The 20,627-nt window shown below is 34.5% G+C and overlaps 1 protein-coding gene across 2 annotated transcripts in view; it reads right to left on the minus strand.

Moving 5' to 3' along the window:
- Nucleotides 1–20,627, minus strand: part of LOC140450231 (lysosomal alpha-mannosidase-like) — a 142,641-nt gene that overhangs the window by 80,005 nt on the left and 42,009 nt on the right. For both annotated transcript variants that reach the window (XM_072543741.1, XM_072543742.1), the window contains exons 3-6: nt 14,862–14,967; nt 14,726–14,807; nt 14,462–14,647; nt 7,936–8,141 (exon numbers count right to left, since the gene is read on the minus strand). In XM_072543741.1, coding sequence (XP_072399842.1) covers nt 7,936–8,141; nt 14,462–14,647; nt 14,726–14,807; nt 14,862–14,967 — 580 coding nt within the window. The remainder of the gene's footprint in view (nt 1–7,935; nt 8,142–14,461; nt 14,648–14,725; nt 14,808–14,861; nt 14,968–20,627) is intronic.

The following is a 20,627-nucleotide window of genomic DNA, read 5'->3' on the forward strand; positions in this document are numbered from 1 at the left end:
ACGTTGGGCGCCAGTTATTGTGATATTTAAAGTCTTGGTGCGCCAAGCAATAATTAGCTAATTAATTTTTTTGATTAATTAAAATTATTTAAATGATATGATTATGACTCTATCACAATTTTTAATTCTTTTATCTCAGGGTTAAATTCGTGCTTCCATATCTATGCTATTACATATGAAAGGTAAGGTCCAGAGAATACCGGAATAATAAAAAAAACACATATGATCTAACACTATATATTGAAATAAAAATAATGAAATAATTCACACTCAAAAGTTTTCAATAAACAAATCTCATATAAGGATTCTCAAAATTTTGTTCTCCGTACGTGAACAATCAAAATTTATGGTACAAACAATATTAATTGAAAACTCAAAATCCCAAACTATTCTAACTCTCCTAATCAAAATATTTATATCCTTTCTAAATTACGAGTAAAAATTGTGTTATCAATAAAAGAAAAAAGAAACTGCAGAAAACAAAAATATCTCTCTCTGATGATGAGTGGTCCAAATCCTTGTTCCTTGTAGACTGTATTATCTCCTCTCAACCGCTCCCTATGTAATCAGCAATCTTACAACAGATTGTTGCAAGTATATCGTCCTTAATGATCTCCTTCAAAAGCAAAAATCATTCAAATTATGATAGCCTTTCTCCTCTCGATAAACTGAATCTCTCGTTGGCCCGAGTGAAAAATGACTCTTGGAATATCTTCTCTTTACGATAAACTGAATCTCTCGTTGGCCTGAACAGTGACTCTTGGAATATAAGTAGGAAAATATGACTTACAATATTTTGCTGCTTCAGCCTCTGTCAGATACACTAACTCCACAAAAACTCACTAACATTCACCACTACTGCTTGCTACTTCTTTGGAACCACCAGAGAACAATCACTGTTCCTCTTACAGACTTGGAAAATCAACTGACTATATCTTTTCTCTCTCCTCAATCTCGCTAAACTTTTTCCTACATACTAATCCCACCTTTTTCAATCTCCGCCAATCACAACTCGTCACAATTCCCCCATTTTTTCATTTCGATAACAAACAAATTTTTACCTATACTTATAAATTTCCTAAAACTTATTTACAAATAATATTTTTCTATAATTCTTAAAAACTAACAAAAACCACTTTCTATAATCCCTTCTATTGTCTTTAATCACTGCACTAATGTATTTTGAAAAACCCCGTTCAATTGTCTGTGGCTTTCACTTAAACTTATGCGGGTCACTCAAGTATAACAAAGAAATAAATGCAAAGCTTACACTTTGTTTAGTACAGGAAATCCAAGGATTTAATAACTTTCCTTCTCCGAAATGTTTGTTGGATATTATCCTACTTATCTGAATTATTTTAATGTTTTTGAACTTTGAAATATTTTTAAACAAACCAATATTTTTCTCGATTTTACATATCATAACAATATATATATATATATATATATATATATATATATATATATATATATATATATATATATATATATATATATTGCAAATGTCTTATTCTTGATTTGAAATATCTAATGCAGCGAGTTACACCAGTTGCTGACTTTGTGACGAAGGAGTCGCCCGTGCTCGTAACTCTTCGATTCTCTCTAGTGTATAAAGAGTTGATTTTTTTGGAACATGTTGCTTGTTTTTTGTTTAGGTGAAAGTTATAATAGTGACAATAAGATATAAGTCAAGTAACTGATTAAAATGCTAATAATATTTATGTGATTTTGATATTAATTCAATATGTACCTACATACTTTTAAATACAGAATATAGTATACTAATTATTTTTCTTAAGTAAACTAAATATTTTGTTTTTGATTATCAGACATTTATTTCGTTTACTAAACCATCTTTTCATACATATTTTCTATACAAAATAATTTAGATGTTTGTCAAACTAACTATATCCTATGTTTCCATCGCATTGTTTAGATGTGTGTTAGTATGATTAGAATTTTAAAAGTATTCTGGTTGACTCATTTTGTCACTTTGTCCATATTCATCTGTCTTTTTGTCGGTATTTATCTGTCTTTACCTGTATTTATTTGTGTTTTATATAAAAAAAAACAATATCATATTCATATTTGGTCTACCCTCAAACTCAAATATACCTTTAGTAAGGTTGTGAAATTGTTAGTGGCGTGTCTAAGTAAAATATTGTGTTATATGGGATAAATCCACAATTGGTTGTAATTAAAAAACATTTTGGACTAACTAAAATTTGACGTTTCGATTTCCACTCCGGAAATCATTTTCAAAAATATTATTTAAAAATGTTGTTGAAAAGACTGTATAACTGACAAATTTGAGGTTATATCTTCTCAAAAAATTGAGAATCGACTTACTTTATTTGGGCCACGGTGGCCTTGGTGTCATAAACAACAGCCATGCGTGGGTAGAAAGATGAGGGTAGATTTTATGCCCTATGGAACTTCTATGTGGGTACCCTATGTGGGAGAAACCGCAAGACCACTAAGGGTCAGGAAAAACGAACATAAAACTAACATCAAAAACATCGACTTCGACAGATCAGATATTTAAACATGCCTGGGACAAAGAACACAGAGTACAATGGAAAGATGCATCAATAATCATGAAATGTGTGATGATAATCATCAATGAAGAAAAAATGTGTAGCAAACCCATCAGCAGAATGTAACAGGCTTTGGTTGCCAATACTAAAAGAAGTCAATACCAAGAATATAATAACAATAGCGGATTAAGAAACTCTGAAACACATCACAGACACACAAACAGAATACACTAACGCTCACAAACCTTTAAGCACATACAAATAATGCAGAAGCGCAATTAATAATCAGAATTTGAAGTTCCATAGGGCATTAAATCCACCCTCATATCTTTCCGGCCACGCATGGCTCTTGACTATGACACCGAGGCCAAGTTCCAAGTTAGTTAACTGAGAAGACATAACCTCAAATTTTGTCGGTTATACAAACACAGTCTGTATAATACTGTTGCATTACAGTCGCGTTCCCCCAATGCGACAGAGAAAAATGACGTGAAGCAGCCGCTGCATCTTTGTCTCTCGGGCCGGATTTATCGACCACGTGACCTTCTCGGTGTTTATTTAGGTAATGTGGTCGATATACACTATTTTAAGGGGAATTAGCCACAATACAAGGTTAAAATAGGTTTATTGACATTTCAATTTTCACTTCGGAAATCGTTCTCAAAATACAAACATTAATTTAAATAAATAAATTTTGAGCTTATTGAATGGTGTTAAATTTGTACTTTCATTGAAAGTTTTTAAGAAAAAAGAGACAATATTCACACCATAAGAGAAACCGAGTTAGCAGACATTGACGATAACCAATACAAGAAGATACGGAAGAAAGATGACAGAAATTCTCATGTCTGCACGATTATTCAAGCTAAGGAAGTTTGTGATACTATATCTGATCTTAAAAGGTTTACAGGAAATTTGGAAATAGCAAAATTATTTTCAGTGAAAAATTTTGCAAGAATTATTCGAAGATACAGCACGAAGTCCGACTGAAATAAACAATCTCTACGGCTCAGAAATAACAAACGAAGAAGTAACTATGGTCATTAAGCGGATTAAAGATGGGAAATCATCAGGACTTGATGAGGTGTATGGTGAAATTTTAAAACTATTAGAGGCACACCAAATCACAGCTCTTACGAAGCTATTCAACAACATCTACGAGACTGGTTATTTACCAAAAGAATGGCTACTATAAATATTCATTCCACTTCCTAAAAAACCAAACGCTAGAAAATGTGAAGAACATAGATAGGACTCGGAACGAGGGAAGCACTTTTTAGTTTGCAAGTTTTAATACAGAGAGCCAGTGATGTCAAATGCGATGTATATGCTTGTTTTATTGATTTCGAGAAGGAATTTGATAAAGTCCCACATGGAAAATTAATCGATATCCTAAATACATTAGGACTCGATGGTAAGAATATAAGACTGATCTCAAACTTATATCTCCAAAAAAAAGCAATAGTGCGATTAAAAAATGAACTGTCCGATATCTTCACAGTCAAAAAAGGAGTTAGACAGGGTTGCATATTGTCACCGGCATTATTTAACATATACTCTGAAAACATCTTTAGAGAGGCCTTGGACGAATCAGTAGATGGGATTGCAGTAAATGGCCGACTTATAAATAATATTAGATATGCAGACGATACAGTGTTGCTGGCAAATAGTGCGCAGGGGCTCCAAAGGATGATGGATAACGTTATAGAAACATTTAATAAATACGGCCTAAAACTTAATTGCAAGAAGAAAAAAATAATAATCACTAGTAAGGACACCAACATAAACGCCCAAATTACAATAGGCGATACACCGTTAGAAAGAGTGGAAAAATATCCTATTTGGGCTGCAATATTATGGATACTTGGGATCACAGGTTTTCGAAACAATATTAAAGATGTAAAAAACTTACCCCGGCGCTGACATCAACTCAAATCACAATTTACTCTGCTCCAAATTACAAATTAAATTAAAGAAATTAACAAAGCCAACTAAGCCTTGTAAGATATATCTCGACCCCCTGAAAAACCCTCAAACGCGCGAACACATATCACAGCAGATAAATAGTAAAATACACAGAATATCAAATATACCAATCGAAAACAGAACCATTAACGAATGCTGGTATGATATTCAAAACTCGATTTTAGAGAACGTACAAGAGTCTTTGAAAACACCTACCATGTTGGCAAAAAATGAGTGGATGACACAAGAAATTCTAGACCTGATGGAAGTTCGACGGCAACAAAAAAATAGAAATATTATCGAATACCGTGAAATCAATAGACGCATAAAAAGAAAAATTAAACAAGCCAAAGAATCCTGGCTTGAGAATTTATGTAAAGAAATAGAAGACCTCCAAAAAGAGCATGACAGTTTCAACCTCCACAAGAAACTTAAATATACTGCCGGAATTAGAAAACAGAAAAATGCTCACATGCTTAAAAGCGCGGACGGAAAAATTTGTGATCACGAACAACAGTGCAAAGAATGGGAGAGATACATCACTGACTTTTTTGACGATGCTTCTAGAGAAAATGCTCCAAATACTGCCTGTGACAACCAGTTAGACAGAGGTCCCAGTATACTGAATTCGGAAGTCAAAAAGGCAATACAGCAAGCCAAAAACAATAAAGCACCTGGACCAGATCAAATCCCTGCTGAGCTACTTAAACTTTTGGATGAGGAAAGCATTGCCTGTTTAACCACTTTCTTCAACAAAATTTACAGCGAAGGAAAAATTCCAGATGATTGGTTAGAGTCACTGTTTATAACATTACCAAAGAAAAGCAGGCCCACCAAATGCAGCGATTTTAGACTAATCAGTTTGATGAGTCACACACTGAAGATACTCTTACGAATTATACAAAACCGAGTATTCCTTCTATGCGAAAGTAGGACGGGTAATAAGCAATTTGGATTTAGAAACGGTCTAGGAACTAGAGAGGCACTATTCTGTATGCACGTTCTATTACAAAAAAGTTGTGAATTCCTAAAGAATGTTTATGTTTGTTTCATCGACTTCGAGAAGGCGTTCGACAGAGTACAACACGATACACTTTTCGATTGCCTACGGGCAGCAGGACTTGACCACTATGGTATAAGACTGCTGAAATACTTATATTACAATCAAGTAGCCTCTATCCAAATTGAAAACAGTCCGACTAAAAAAATATCCATCAAACGTGGAGTACGGCAGGGTTGTGTTTTGTCACCCACTCTTTTTAATATGTACTCTGAAGAAATCTTTAGGGAGGCTTTGGATGACAGACAAGAGGGAGTAAGACTAGGCGGAGAAGTAATCAACAATATTAGATACGCTGACGATACAGCCATTCTTGCAGAAAATTTACAAGATCTCCAAACATTACTAAATCTAGTCAGTGAAGCAAGTTGTCGGAGAGACCTTAAAATCAACATTTCAAAGACAAAGTGGATGGCAGTTGGAAAGATCGATATAGATCAAGGTCTGATTTCTCTTAATGGAGAGGAGATCGAAAGGGTAAATCATTTCAAATATCTTGGCAGCTGGTTAAATGTAAATTGTGACTCTGATGAAGAAATACTTAATAACCAGGATCGAAATATCACGTAAGGCTTTTATGACCTGGAAACCAGTTTTATGCAATAGAAACCTGTCGATGAATATTCGTACGAAGGTCCTGAAATGTTATGTGTGGTCCATCCTGTTGTATGGTTGTGAGACATGGACGTTAAAAACCACAATTCTAAATAAGTTAGAAGCATTCGAATTGTGGTGCTATAGACGAATCCTAAAGATATCGTGGGTTTCGCACACTTCCAATGAAGATGTTCTTCAAATGATCAATTCAGAACGTCTGCTCATAAACGCCATAAAGAGGAGAAAAACAGAATACTTCGGCCATATAATTAGAGGACCTAAATATCATCTACTTCGCCTTATAATACAAGGAAAAGTGGAAGGAAAGAGATGGATTGGTCGAAAGAAACTTTCATGGCTGCGTAATATTAGACAATGGCGTGGTTCCACAGTAGAAGAATTATTTCGCGCAGCAGCCGACAGAGAAAGGTTTTAGGAAATTGTAAACATGATGACGGCCAACGTCTGAATACGAACACGGCACCCAAATAAGAAGAAAGATCACAGGTACGGAATAAAAAGTCGTATTGAAAAAGTAGAAGCTCTTTTAACATCCTTAGAAAGATTCTCTGCAACATATCTTTAAGTATCAATATACGCATAAGAATTCTTAGATGTTACGTCTGTAGTGTCCTCCTCTATGGAGTAGAAAGCTGGAGCCTTACAGAAGATGCCAAAGAATGATTAGAGGCATTTGAAATGTGGTGCTACCGACGTATGTTGAAGGTCTCATATATACACCACACAAGTAATATAACTATTCTCCAGAGGCTAAGAAAATACAAAGAAATTATTAACACCGTAAAGAATAGAAAATTGGCTTACTTCGGCCACATATTGCGTAATAATAAATACCGAGTTCTACAGTTGATTCTACAAAGCAAGATTGAGGGTAATAGAAGCTCTGGACGTCGGCGTATATCCTGGCTGGCTAATCTTAGGAAGTGAACTGGTCTAACGTCAACTAATTTATTTCGAGCTGCTGTGAATAGAATAAGATGGGTCAATGTGGTCGCCAACATCTCTAGAAGATAGGCACATTTAGAAAAAGAAAAATTTTAAAACATACAAGTCACATTTTTCGATATTGGCATTCCAATGCCAATTGAAAAGTGTTCCACACTTTCCAATTGGAATTGGATTCCAATTGGAAATTCCAAACGATTTTAAAGCACTTTCCTGAGCAGTTCACTTACTTAAATTTTTGCAAGATTTTTCTGCAATCATTTTCATTCTTCAAGTACTTGTTACGGCGCCAATGACGTAGAACGATGTTTCTCTACATTGAAACGTACCAAAACTTTCCTTAAAAGTACTATGGGCCAGGATCGATTAACTGCACTCGTGATTACTACACTCGATCAACGTGATATAAATTGAAAAAAAATTATTCAAGAAATTGCAAATTTAATGAATTGGTTATTAATTGATTAAAAAAAATTAAATTCATTAATGTTTGTGTTTTAAGAACGACTTCTGAAGTGGAAATTGAAATGTCAATAAACTTATTTTAACCTTCAATTGTGGCTTATTCACATTAAAATAGTATCTACTTAAAAATCAAAAATGCCACAAGAAAATTTTCACAAATTATTAAATATTCTTTTTGAAAACGATTTCCGGAGTGGAAAAAAAAACGTCAAATTTTAGTTAGTCAAAAATGTAATTTTAATTAAAATCAATTGTGGCTTACTCTCATATAAACACAATATTTATACCTTCAGTAAGAGAAGAAAAATTATTTTTGTTATCCTCAAATATAAAATAAAAACTAACCTAAATTTTGGCTAGATCTCCAAACTACTTCGGCAGTTTTTGTCGACAATCTAAAATCCTTTTCTTGGTAATCGATTCTGCCCAATAATAAACCGTCGAAACCCAACTGAGCAAATATGGAGGCCATCTCTCTACTATGACCAAATGGATCGATCTGCCATCCCATTTTTGGCCTACCACATTCTCCAAAGGAATCATTTAATTTTCTAAAACAAAAACCAGGTATATAAATAATACGGTTAACCGTTATGTCAATACCCAAGTACCTGATACGGGAGTCTATACCCGTGCTACCCAGGTACCCGGCATTGTTTCGGTAAACTTCGCTTGTACATTCCGAAAATAACAGACAATTGGGATTTTTCTTTGTTTGCTATCAGTGTTTATTTAACTGTGCTTACAAGTTGTTAATATTTTTGTGACTATATGCGTGTTTTATGTTGTAATTACTTGTAATAATGGCAAGAAGAGAAGTGAGTGCTAGCGAATTTAGAGGGTAAGTTATTACTGTTTATTTTTACAATGTTTTATACATAGATCATTCAATTTTAGAATGACGTATAAAAAGCAACAGAAGTACTTGCAACAATTTATAGACGATATAGATGAGAAAGTAGACAAAAATATCGAAAACCAGGAATCAGATGAGGACTATGTTTCGCAAAGCAAACCGGATGGAGATGAAGCTTCTGACGTAGTGATGAAGATTTTGACGATTTTCAAGAAAGTTCTTCCCAAAGTGATGTTCTGGTTGCAAAAGATAAAACGATTTGGCAACGAAAACCGTTTACTGCAAGTCGAACACTGAAACGTAACCTTTTGCTTGAAAAAACGGGCCCAGTACGTTCTACTAAAACTCTTTCAATTAGAGATACATTCAAATGTGTTTTCAGTGACGTAATGTGTGACATAATTATACGCGAAACCAATCGAAAAGCTAATAGCGTTTGTGAAAAGTATAATGTTGAAAACCCCGACAAACCTCGAAATGTTTGGAAGTCACTCACAACAGAAGAATTTATACTTAGGTATTCTTATTACAGCAGGAGTACGGCATTCAAATTCAGAGCACTCGAAAGATTTATGGAAAACAGACTCTCATCCTTTGTACCGAGCAAGTATGGGCATAAATCGCTTTTGGAGCATCAGCAGATTCTTACGGTTTGACAATGACAAAACACGTGCAGAACGTTTGCAAAATGATAAAGCTGCAGCTATTACAGATATATTCCATCTTCTCAATGATAATTTACGTCGTAACTATGTACCGTCGGATTCTCTTACTGTGGATGAACAGTTATTTCCTTTTAGAGGTAGGACACGTTTCACGCAATATATGCCATCAAAACCTGCCAAGTATGGCATCAAGGTTTGGTGGGTTTGTGACGCCAATAATTCGTATTCAAGTAAAAAATTCTGGACGAAACATAACAATGGATAATTTTTTCACAACTCTTCCACTAGCCCGTTTCCTGTTGTCTTGGAATTTATCATTAGTTGGTACTTTGAAAAGAAACAAACCATATATTGCACAAGAAATGCTGCCTTTGCCAGAGCGTGAGCCTGAATCGTCATTACACGGATTCAGTGCAGATCGTGTTACTATTTGTTCATATGTACCAAAAAAGAAAAAAAGCGTTATCTTGCTGTCAACAATGCATGACAACGATAATGTAAGTGGCCTAAAAAATAAACCTGAAATAATTCAGTTCTATAATACAACTAAAGGAGGCGTAGACAACATGGACAAAATGGTTTCTCATTATTCCCCTAAACGCAGAACTTTGCGTTGGCCAGTAGCCTTCTTTTACAATATCCTAGACGTAGCTTGCCTAGCAACCTCTATAATTTATACAGAGAATAATCCACAGAGTTCTACTGAAACCAGTAAGTGTAGAAATTTTTTACAAGACTTAGGGAAACAACTAGTGATGCCTGCAATTTTTGCTAGATCTAAAATACCAAATGTATACCGAAATTTTTCATCAAGGTCAGGAATTGAGTGTATGTTAGGAAAACCTCTACCTACAGATTCAAGTAATACTGCAGAGTCATTACCACTTCGAGATTCCACTGGACGCCTCAAAATTGTTGGAAACTGCTACATATGTATGTCTTTAGCGAAAAAGCGGCTAAGAAAGACACGAAAATCATGTAATGTTTGTAATCGTCCACTATGTAACGAACACTCAGTAAATATAAGTAAGTGTAGACAATGTGTTTAAAATGTAACTTTTATTTACGTTTTCATATCACTTTTATTATAAAAAAACTAGACAGAGCTTCATAATTGACTAAACATTAGTGTTACCCGGGTGCCACGGGTGTGGACGTAATGGTGTAAAAACTTTGACAGTTAATTTTATTATATTATATGCATTTTTTTTCTTTGGTTTTTATTATAAATCTCTTCGTTCTAAATAATTTTAGGAATAACTAGAAGCTCGAATAAAAATATTTATACTATCGTCAATGATTCAGATAAAACAATTACCAAGGATACCCAGGTACCTGGGTATAGACACAAATGTTAAGGAAGAATTCAAAAATCTGTGACAAATGGACTAGTTTCCATGCCAAACACACTACCATCATTATCATCATCAAGGAAGAATACAAAAATTATCTCAACACATTTTTGACCTTCCATCAGGTTGGATTTGTAACAAAAATGTACAGTGTTTGTTTGTCAGAATCTCTTTGCGGGACTTCCTTTTTCTTTAAGTTAATATTTTTTATGTAACTCATTTAAATCTTGGAAAATAAAACTTTCATCGAAAAATTACTCTAGGTCTTATATAGGCAAAAATCATAATTGGATTATACTAAGAAATGTAAATCTTTTGGATTGCTTCATTACTCAATCATACATATACGTACAAAAAAATAAGTTATAATTATCCAAAACAAAAAATATTTGTAATGTATTGCTCCACAAAATTAACCTTTGATGATGAAGCAACTATTGAACCATAAGGTTTAGATCGGGATGGGAAGTTTAATTTGGCATTGTCAAAATTCTCGGATAGTGCGATTGATATGTGGCCTTGACCTCATATAGGCTTCTATCCCAAGGTAACAATGCTCTCTTTTTTACCTAACGGGAGTCCGGAGAGGTCGAGCGACGTTAGCTTCTTTTAACTCAGACAGAGTTGCTAGAAAGAAGAGGTGGAAGATGGGAAGGTTTAGGCTAGATTGGTGGAGTGTGGACATTAAGTCAGTAAGATATAGCCATGGGAAGAAAGTTAATGACAGCAAGGGGAAGAGCAGGGATTTCACTGATGTCGAACAGATCGAGAAAGAGTACCGCGCATGGAAAAGGGAACTTTACAGGAAAGTTCACACAGACAAAAGAAGGCATTGGAAAGAACTGGGTGAAATTGATAAGGACATCTGTGGTCAGGGATACAGGATCGCCATAAAAAAGTTCCATGCATACCTTCGTACGAAATGCCTATGGACAAGAAGCTCGAGGTAATACGGAAGCTCTTCCCGTCCGGCAGATGGTATGGAGTTTGAGGGAGCTGAGTACGCTGTTCTTTTTACCATGGATAAATTAGCCGAGGCAGTGGGCACACTCAAGGTGCGCAGGTCTCCCGAACTGGGTCAGATACCAACTGAGACGGTGAAGGGTCTAGGAAGGGCAAAGCCTGCGTAACTTCTGGACACATGAATGCACAGCTGGAAATAAAGCTGAAGAAAAGTATCGTCTCATCTGCTTCCTTCCGTGAATCGGTCAGCTGTATGAAATGATGGTACGAGGGCGCATAGATAACATGATTAAGAGAGCAGGAGGCTTATCTCTAAGGTAATTTGGTTTTTGCAGAAAGAAAAACACGATGTATGCAATCGTGAGTGTATTTGACAAATTGCGCAACACAGTGGATGGACACCACTGGGCGACCCTGCTGTTGTTCCATGTTAGAAATGCACTCAATACTCTGCAGTATAACGAGGTAATGAAGGCAATAAAGAAGAGATAATGTCCTGGTTACTCGATGTATGTGGTGGTGGAGTATATGACGAGGTTATAAACTGTGAATACGGAGTCTAACATCCAAGAAACACATAAAGTACCTGAGAATGACGTAGCACCATAATGGAAAGTAAGGGAGCACGTGCGAAAAGTTGTCGAGAATGTTGAAAATAGTGCGGTCGCGCCTAAGATTAGGTAACCCAAATTTAAAATGGGAAGGGCTTTACACGGTGTTTTGCAGTCGATCATCTTCTACGTGGCACCAGTCTGAAGCGATAGAGATACCAGCCTACAGGAGGCTCATGACACGAGTAAACAGAACAAGTCTGCTGCGAGAAGCATACACCTACAGGATTGTTTCTGCGTCAGCCTTGTAGGTCATCACTAGATATGATTATCTGCATGTTTTGACAGTGAAAAGAAAAAACCTATTTAACCTATTTGTGAAAATAGACCTAGAACTTACTATGGTCGTGGGAAAACAAGGAAGGGAAAGGGCAATTAAAAGATGAGTATGAGATAACAGAGTATGTGGCACAGTGGACAAAGATGCTGATCCCGAACCTAAGAGATTGGCTGGACTGTGGTCACAGGCGACTGGATTATTTCCTAACGCAGATACTCACAGGACACGGATGTTTTAGGGCCTACTTCTCTAGGTACAGAAATAGTATCACATACGATTAGAGTGCAACGGATGGATAGTAGAAAGGAGCAGAATGAAAAGAGACAGGTGTGAATTTTGTGACATGTGACAGAAATAATTAAATTAATGATTGAAAATAAAGTAGCTTGCACTAGAATACCTAACTACTTCTGTGTAGCGATCAAGAAGAAAAAAGAAGAAGAAAGACAGCTAGATCAAGGACAAATGGAAAGTGGAACTATATTTTAAGCTGCAGATATAGACCATACGTTTTAATAAGAGGCTAACAAGTGAGGCAGACTGTGGTAAACGAGAAGATGCCATTTTAGGAGCGATAAGGGTCTTCCACTCACTATGTGAAAAGCCGTTCCTCTTAAAAAGATCCCAATTTTGGAACCAAAAAAGGTAAAACACGGAAAAGGGATAGGGAGCCTCGTTGCTGACAGTCTGTATATAAATGAGGGTAGTGCGTTGGAAAGGTTGCTCGGCCTTACAGCGGCGTGCTGGGAGGAAGACAGAGGAGGGTCTGTTTTAGCGGGTAGACGTTCGGAGTTGAATCAGCGATAAGAAGCATTTTAAAGTATCTCAGGAACTATCGTCGGGACTACTAAGAACGAATAATGCGCTAAGCTCAGTCAGGAGGTATCCTGAACTGAGATGTCTTTTGAAGATTTCGGAGCCCCCTATAAAGACGAAAAAAATCTACGTCATATAAATTACCCGAAAACAAGCAAGATGAAACTTTATCCTATTTATAATGCACATGTGGCTCTTAGGTGAATATATTCAGTACACATATACAATTTTATATCAAAAACATGAACATCAAATCAATGAAATTCGAATAAAGCAACTTTTGACAAATAGATAATAAATAAATCACAAAATTCAAATGGATCAGGATTTATCTAATAACGTATATGATTTATCAATAAAATTATGAACAAATCGTACGAAACAAAAAATGTAACAAAAGAAACAAGTTTTAAAAATAAGTTTAGAAATAAATTAGAAAAAAAAATCTGGTTAAAGGTATTATATGTGTATGGGATTAAATTAAATGGGTACTTGTCTTTCATTGGATCCAATAAAAGAATAAAAAAAGCTAAATTACAGCTTTTAAATTGAATATGTACCTTATTTGGTTGTAGGGACATCAAGAAATTAATGAAAATTCAAATATATCAAGACAAGCATTATGTAGCAAACATATCTAACAAACCATAACTAATTTTCTAAAGGGTTCTAAAGCTTTCGCTTACAATTTACTTACAGTGATAATTTTTCGACTGTTCTAACAACCATTCAAATTTCGTCATTTTGTGTCATGTGGAACAATTTCACCCAATCATGTCAACATTAGACTGATAATTGCATTCAATGCAATTTTCAATCCCTATGACAACACGATCGAGTTTGACAACTTCATCCAAATAAATTTATAAAACCATACTTGAATCTCGATCAAGAACACCACAACAAGATTATAAATATTATGCGTGGTAATAGATCTTCTATAGTAGAGAACAGCAACGAATCTAATGTTAACTTAAATTTTAATAATTGTACTTTCACTAACTGTACTTTTAATAAATAGATGTTTCGTTATGTTGAGTTATGATTTTTTTTTTCGAAAAATTATCCGCCGAATATCCCTCGGACATTGATGAATGCCTCATAATTTCATGACAAATTTCTCAAGCTCGTTGCTTGGTAACAGCACTCAGCCTTCGGCTTCGTGCTGTTACCAAGGAACGAGCTTTCGATTGTCATGAAATTATCTCGTCTGTTATCAATGTCCTAGGGATATTACTACTGACAATTTCCACATACTTTTTAAATAATAAGTAATTTACAAAAGTGTGGAGATCATGTTAGGCGTTAAATATTTAAAAAAAATGTACCTCAAACCCCAGGTCATTTGATCAATAATTGACTGGTAGTGTGTGGCAGCTTCATCGTTCATGCTCCATCCTCCACTTATAAATTCTAATTGTCCATTTTTCACAAATTTCCTAACTTGAGCTTTAACAATATCATGTTGTTTTATCCACCATTTCCAAAAGAAGGCTGTTTCGACATAAATAAACCTAAAAATGGATATTTGTTAAAAAATATATACCCTGCTCAAATAAATATGGAAATTCGTTTTTAACAGTACAACTTACCTTCTATTCGGATCCTTTCGTAAAGAATCTATTACTGAATCCAAAATGTATTGCACGCCTGCATTCTGTATGAACGTTTTGCCTGGAATAAATCGATAATTGTTTACAAGCTTCAACAAATATCTGGACAACTTACTGCCATAGAAGTATTGATCAACAGTTTTCAGCCAACCAACATCATCGTGAGTGTGAGGAACAATGTGAACATTTATAAAATTTTCGCCCTTTATCGGATGGCATGACTAAAACAAAAAAAAACATTGAATGTTTTTGAGTGTCAAAAGACTACACAACTATTCTTATGGAAAACCGGCCCGGTTCAAATTATATGAAAGTTCGGTCAATCATAGTTCTCAGTGCGAGGGACCTAAGTCTGAAAAACTATTATTCTGAAGTTACAACCTTCTGAAGTGATTGAATTCAGGTGCTCAGTGTACGTCAAGCGCTCTTATTCGCAGTCAAGTGAACGAAAATATTGATTTATGAATGAACAGAAACATATTTTCTTGCTGCATATTTTCACGCTTGTAGCATTTGAAAATTCTTTGGATATGTATTGAAATCCCCTCGTATTTGTTAAAGTATCAAAGAATAATCTTATTGGATTTCATTTCCCATTCGTACGTATTAAAACACCGAATTCTTCCAATTCATCTTTACGTCGCCGAAGCTAATGTAAACCATTTCATAGTTTGTTTATATTTCGCAAGATGCGTATTTTGTCGGTATTCTTTGATCGAAGCCTCTTTTAGGATAGTCCGAATTTATTTTACACATATATAAAATACACATCTTAGCAATACAGGAAACACATTTAACTGAAAACAACGTTGAAAAGATTAGCCCATACACGTTTTATAAAAGTGGAGGCAATAATAGGAATTTTGGAGTGGGTTTTCTGGTACATGAAGACGTGTAGCAGGTAAAACGATTCGTAGTACAATCTGACAGAATGTGTGCAATTAGAATTAAAGGAAAAGAGAACATGATATCGTTGATATATATACATGCTCCAAAAGAAGAAAAAGAAGAAGAAGTGAAAGATGAATTCTATGAAGAATTAGAGTCATTGTGTGAAGAAATGCACAGACAAGATACTAAAATTACTATAGGCGACGCCAATGCAAAGGTCTGAAGAGAAGATATATATAAAAACATAACAGGGGGTAAAAGTAAACATTTGAATACAAATGATAATGGACAGAGATTAATCACATTCGCAATTGAAAACAGGATGAAGATAATTAGTACCCATTTTAGGAGAAAAAATATATATATAAAGGAACGTGGAAAATTCCGGGGTCAAATGGAACTAATCAAATAGACCACATCTTAATACAAGAGAAGTTTGCGAATTTAATAACAAATGTGAAAACGTGCAGAGGGGCTGACGTAGACTCAGATCATTTTTTGGTTAGAATTAATATGAGAGAAGCAATAATTAGACGGAAAAAGAAAGTGCAACGTAAATTTAACTTTGAAAAACTGCGAAAATTTGAGGTAGAGCAGGACTATCAAAAGAACATACAAGAAACCTACGCCAAACAAGATAGTACTACTGTGAGTAACATACAACAAAAGTTCTTGAAAATGACAAACACTATAAAGGAAGCTACGTCGAAGAACATACCAAGAACAAAAATATTTAGAAAAAACCACTGGTTCAATGACGAATGCAGAACAGAATTAAAAAAAGGTCAGATTTGAGATTAAAAACTTTACGTTCGCAAAAACAAGACGACCTAGAAAGGTATGCCGTACAACGAAAAAAAGTAAAGAGAATCCTAAGGAAGCGGAAACGAAAGTATATGGATAATTAAATTAAGCGCATTGAAGAAAATTACAAGAAAAATGAAATAAAATTTTTTTATAAAGAAGTAAAATACATTAAAACTGGGTACCAGGGAAGAACGATTAATGTAAAAGATAAGCAAGGAAACCTGATAGTGGATGAAGACAACATGTATGTGAAAGGTGGAAAGAATATTTCGAAGAGATACTAAATGACAAAGTGACTACTGAAGAAAATTGTTATGTTCCTAGACCTCAAATAGTAATAGAAGAAATACCAAAGCCCACAAGAGAAGAAATTAAAGAAATAATAAAAGATATGAAAAACCAAAAAAGTCCCGGGGAGAGCGGCATTGTGGCAGAGAACATAAAATATGGAGAAGAGGTCTTAATAAACAAACTTGGTGAGCTAATAGTAGAAGTATGGGATGCCGAAGAAATGCCTTAAGAATGGAATAAGTCGATTATAATTCCTATACACAAAAAGGGAGATAGAACTGAATGCGCAAACTATAGAGAGGAATATCCTTATTAGAAGTAATGTATAAAGTACTCGCCATACTAATTAAAAAACGATTAGAAATATATATATATATATATATATATATATATATATATATATATATATATATATATATATATATATATATATATATATATATATATATATATATATATATATATAGAGAGAGAGAAGAATCTAGGAGAATACCAGGGAGGATTTCGGAAAGGAAGACCAACAAGCGATCAAATTTTTATGCTAAAACAAATCCTGATCAATTGCTATGAATACAATATTTCAGCACAAGTACTTTTCATTGATTACAAAGCTGTCTACGATACAATAGGCAGAAACAAGTTAATACAAACACTAAAAGAATTCCAAGTGCCAGAAAAAATAATAAGATTGGTAAAAATGACAATTAGACAAACCATTTGTGCTGTGAGATGCAACGGTACAGTCTCAGAAGAATTCGAAGTGAAAAAAGGTGTTCGCCAAGGAGACCCGTTGTCTACATTGCTATTCAATATAGTTCTAGAAAAAATTGTAAGGATTAGTGGGATAAATAGGTCCGGAACTATTTTATACAAGGAGCACCAATGCTTAGCATACGCTGATGATGTGGTTCTCATTGGAAGAAATGGAAAATAACTATCAAATATAACAAAAAGACTGATTCGGGAAAGCTCTAAAATGGGACTGAAAGATAATATTAATAAATCGAAGTACATGGAGATCTCGAGCAAAAAAGGAATAAGCACCAGGGGATCCTTTAAATTGGAGGTGGAGAATAGATCAGTTGTAGAATTCGAGAAGTTGGATGAATATATGTACTTAGGTACTCTTATTGATCAGACATGTAAGGAAGAAACTGAAATCAACCTGAGACTGACCAAGAGCAACAGGTGTGCTGGAGCCATGAGCAAAATACTTAAGGCCAAAGATATATCTCGTAATACAAAAATAAGAGTATACAAAACTATAATTAGACCCACAATGCTATACGCTGCCGAGACATGGACTATGAACAAAACCGTACAGAACTCATTGGAAGCATGGGAAAGAAAGATACTTCGCAGAATTTTTGGTGGAAAAGTGGTAGAGGGAGAATGGAGAAGACGAACTAATGCAGAAGTGTATCATTTGTATGCTAACCCTACAATAACAAAAGTGGTGAAAAAACGTAGACTAGAATGGCTCGGCCATCTAGAAAGAATGCAAGGTAATAGACTAGTCAAGAATATTGCTTGAAGCGTACCTGAGGGCAAAAAAAAGAGGGGAAGACCAAGAAAGAAATGGAGAGATGTAGTGATGGAAGATGTCAGAGAGATGGGTATCAGAGATTGGAAGCTGTTAGCTAAGAATAGAAAACGATGGAAATTATCCATCCAGCAATGGGCCTAAAAGGCCTGTTAACGCTGTACATACATACACGTATTAAAACACCGAATTCTTCCAATTCATCTTTACGTCGTCGAAGTTAATGTAAACCATTTCATAGTTTGTTTATATTTCGCAAGATCGTATTTTGTCGGCATTCTTTGATCTAAGCCTCTTTTAGGATATTCGTTTCAAATAAATATTCCAGTTTATATGTTTCGTTTATGCTAAGTTAAGCGAATGAATTTAAAAGATTATTAGTCCGAATTTATTTTCAAATTCGTAATTTTTTTTCGTTTTTCTTTCTTGTCATGGAAATGTAGTATGAAGTGACAGTAGCAGTTGGATGCTTGATATTTAGTAGTTTTACAACAGTCTTTGAAGATGGTCTCATATTGCCATTGTGCTGTGCCTGTTCCAGTCTTTGAACTAGACGAGTTTTCAAGGTTTGTGTTCCAGCCGGTGCTGGTTTCCGCCCTCATCTTCTTATCCCTGGTCGTCATCCCGGATCTGCCCCCAGTATAATTCCAGCATGATTCCAGTTCCCGACCCCAGAAATGCAGAGTGAAATTTAGTGAAATTTTAAGGTAACTTTTTGTGTTAAATTTTACCGTAAAAGTCAAGATAGACATTTTTTTTTAATAATAATTGCTTTCAATATTTAAAAAGATAATTTTTTATTTGCCACAGTTTATAGTCCAGTAACATTTGTAAGTTTTTGTAGCAACTCCTGAGTTTGTAAATGAATAGAACACATGTAAGTTTTTCATTGTTATTTTTATATTTACTTTTGTGACTGTCTTTATGTATTTTTGAAACTGTTTGTGGTGAGACACAATAAATGTTTAATTTTTTGTAAACCATTTTGTTTGTTTATCTTGACTAACTCTCTAACCCTTTTTTAGTTTCATTTGAAAAGATATATTTTTTATCTTTAATAATTATTTCAATAGTTGCAACTAGCTGTTGTAATGGTTATAATTTGGCACCTCGAAGCAGCGTCATTTTTAAATTGCTAGAGGTATTTCCTGTTTCCTTTTGCTCCAGCTCTCCAAACAAACCCTGAGTGCCGTTCGCACAAGTATCGATTATTTTGATAGAAACTGTGCTGCTAGAAAGACATAAGAATTACCATATTTTTAGAAATGCTGCACACTTATTTAATACCAGCATATCTGCAGTTTCGCCATATATTTAGAAAACTACTAAAGCGCCTTTAGAAACAACCACACACCGACAAGTGCTGTTAGAGCTGCGCAACACATTCCATGCTTTTATGTATGCAGAATAGATAACTTACGGTATATATATTTTTTCCTTGTGTTTACCTATTAGTTTTCCTTGTATATATTACACATAATATGCGGTTATGCGCTACTCGCGCGTCTGATAAAAATTGTGACCACTTTTTGATGAGATGATTTCTTAATATATTAAGCTTTAATGTAGAGTTGATTAAAAAGGAAGATTTAAAAATGTGTATTTGTAACACAGATTTTTAATTAGAAAAAAAAAATCGAGTAGTAAATGACGTTTTCAAAAAATCGTCATTTTGATTATAATCAAGATTAAGAGTTCAGTTAATAATCAAGAGTATTAAAAAATTAAAATCCAGTACTTTCTGCTCGATGACATATACAGGCAGGATATCATTAAAAATAGCCAAACACATAAAAAAAAGAGGAATAACGCCAGCTTTCAGAACATACAACAACGTAAGCAAATATATTAATAACAATAAAAGCCAAAAGAAAACGTATTTACACAGTGGCGTATACAAACTTACATGTGGCGACTGCCCAAAAACTTACATCGGTCAAACGGGTAGAACCGTTAACAAACGGATAGTAAAACACAAAAAGGCTTTCAACGATATAAAAACAGATTTTACTTAGGCACTTCATCCTCTAGATCACAATCATTCTTTTAATAACCAATTTCAAAATCTTCACATTCAAAATAAAGGCATTAAGCTATCAATATTAGAATCTATGGAAATCAACAAATTAAAAAATACAGATATAATTGTGAATGACCAACTTGAGACAAACAGTTCTCCCCTCCTTAACTGATTTAGTTAAAGACTATAAAGTGTTAGACGCATGACAAAAGTAGCTCACTTGAGAAAGGCACTCTACCGAAACAGCTGTAGTTATAGTAAATTATAATAAAGTTTGTACCTACTACACTACACACTTAAACTACCCCTTAAACACCATTTCACATAGA

This window comes from Diabrotica undecimpunctata, chromosome 9, assembly GCF_040954645.1.
Source record: "Diabrotica undecimpunctata isolate CICGRU chromosome 9, icDiaUnde3, whole genome shotgun sequence".
Taxonomy (NCBI): domain Eukaryota; kingdom Metazoa; phylum Arthropoda; class Insecta; order Coleoptera; family Chrysomelidae; genus Diabrotica; species Diabrotica undecimpunctata.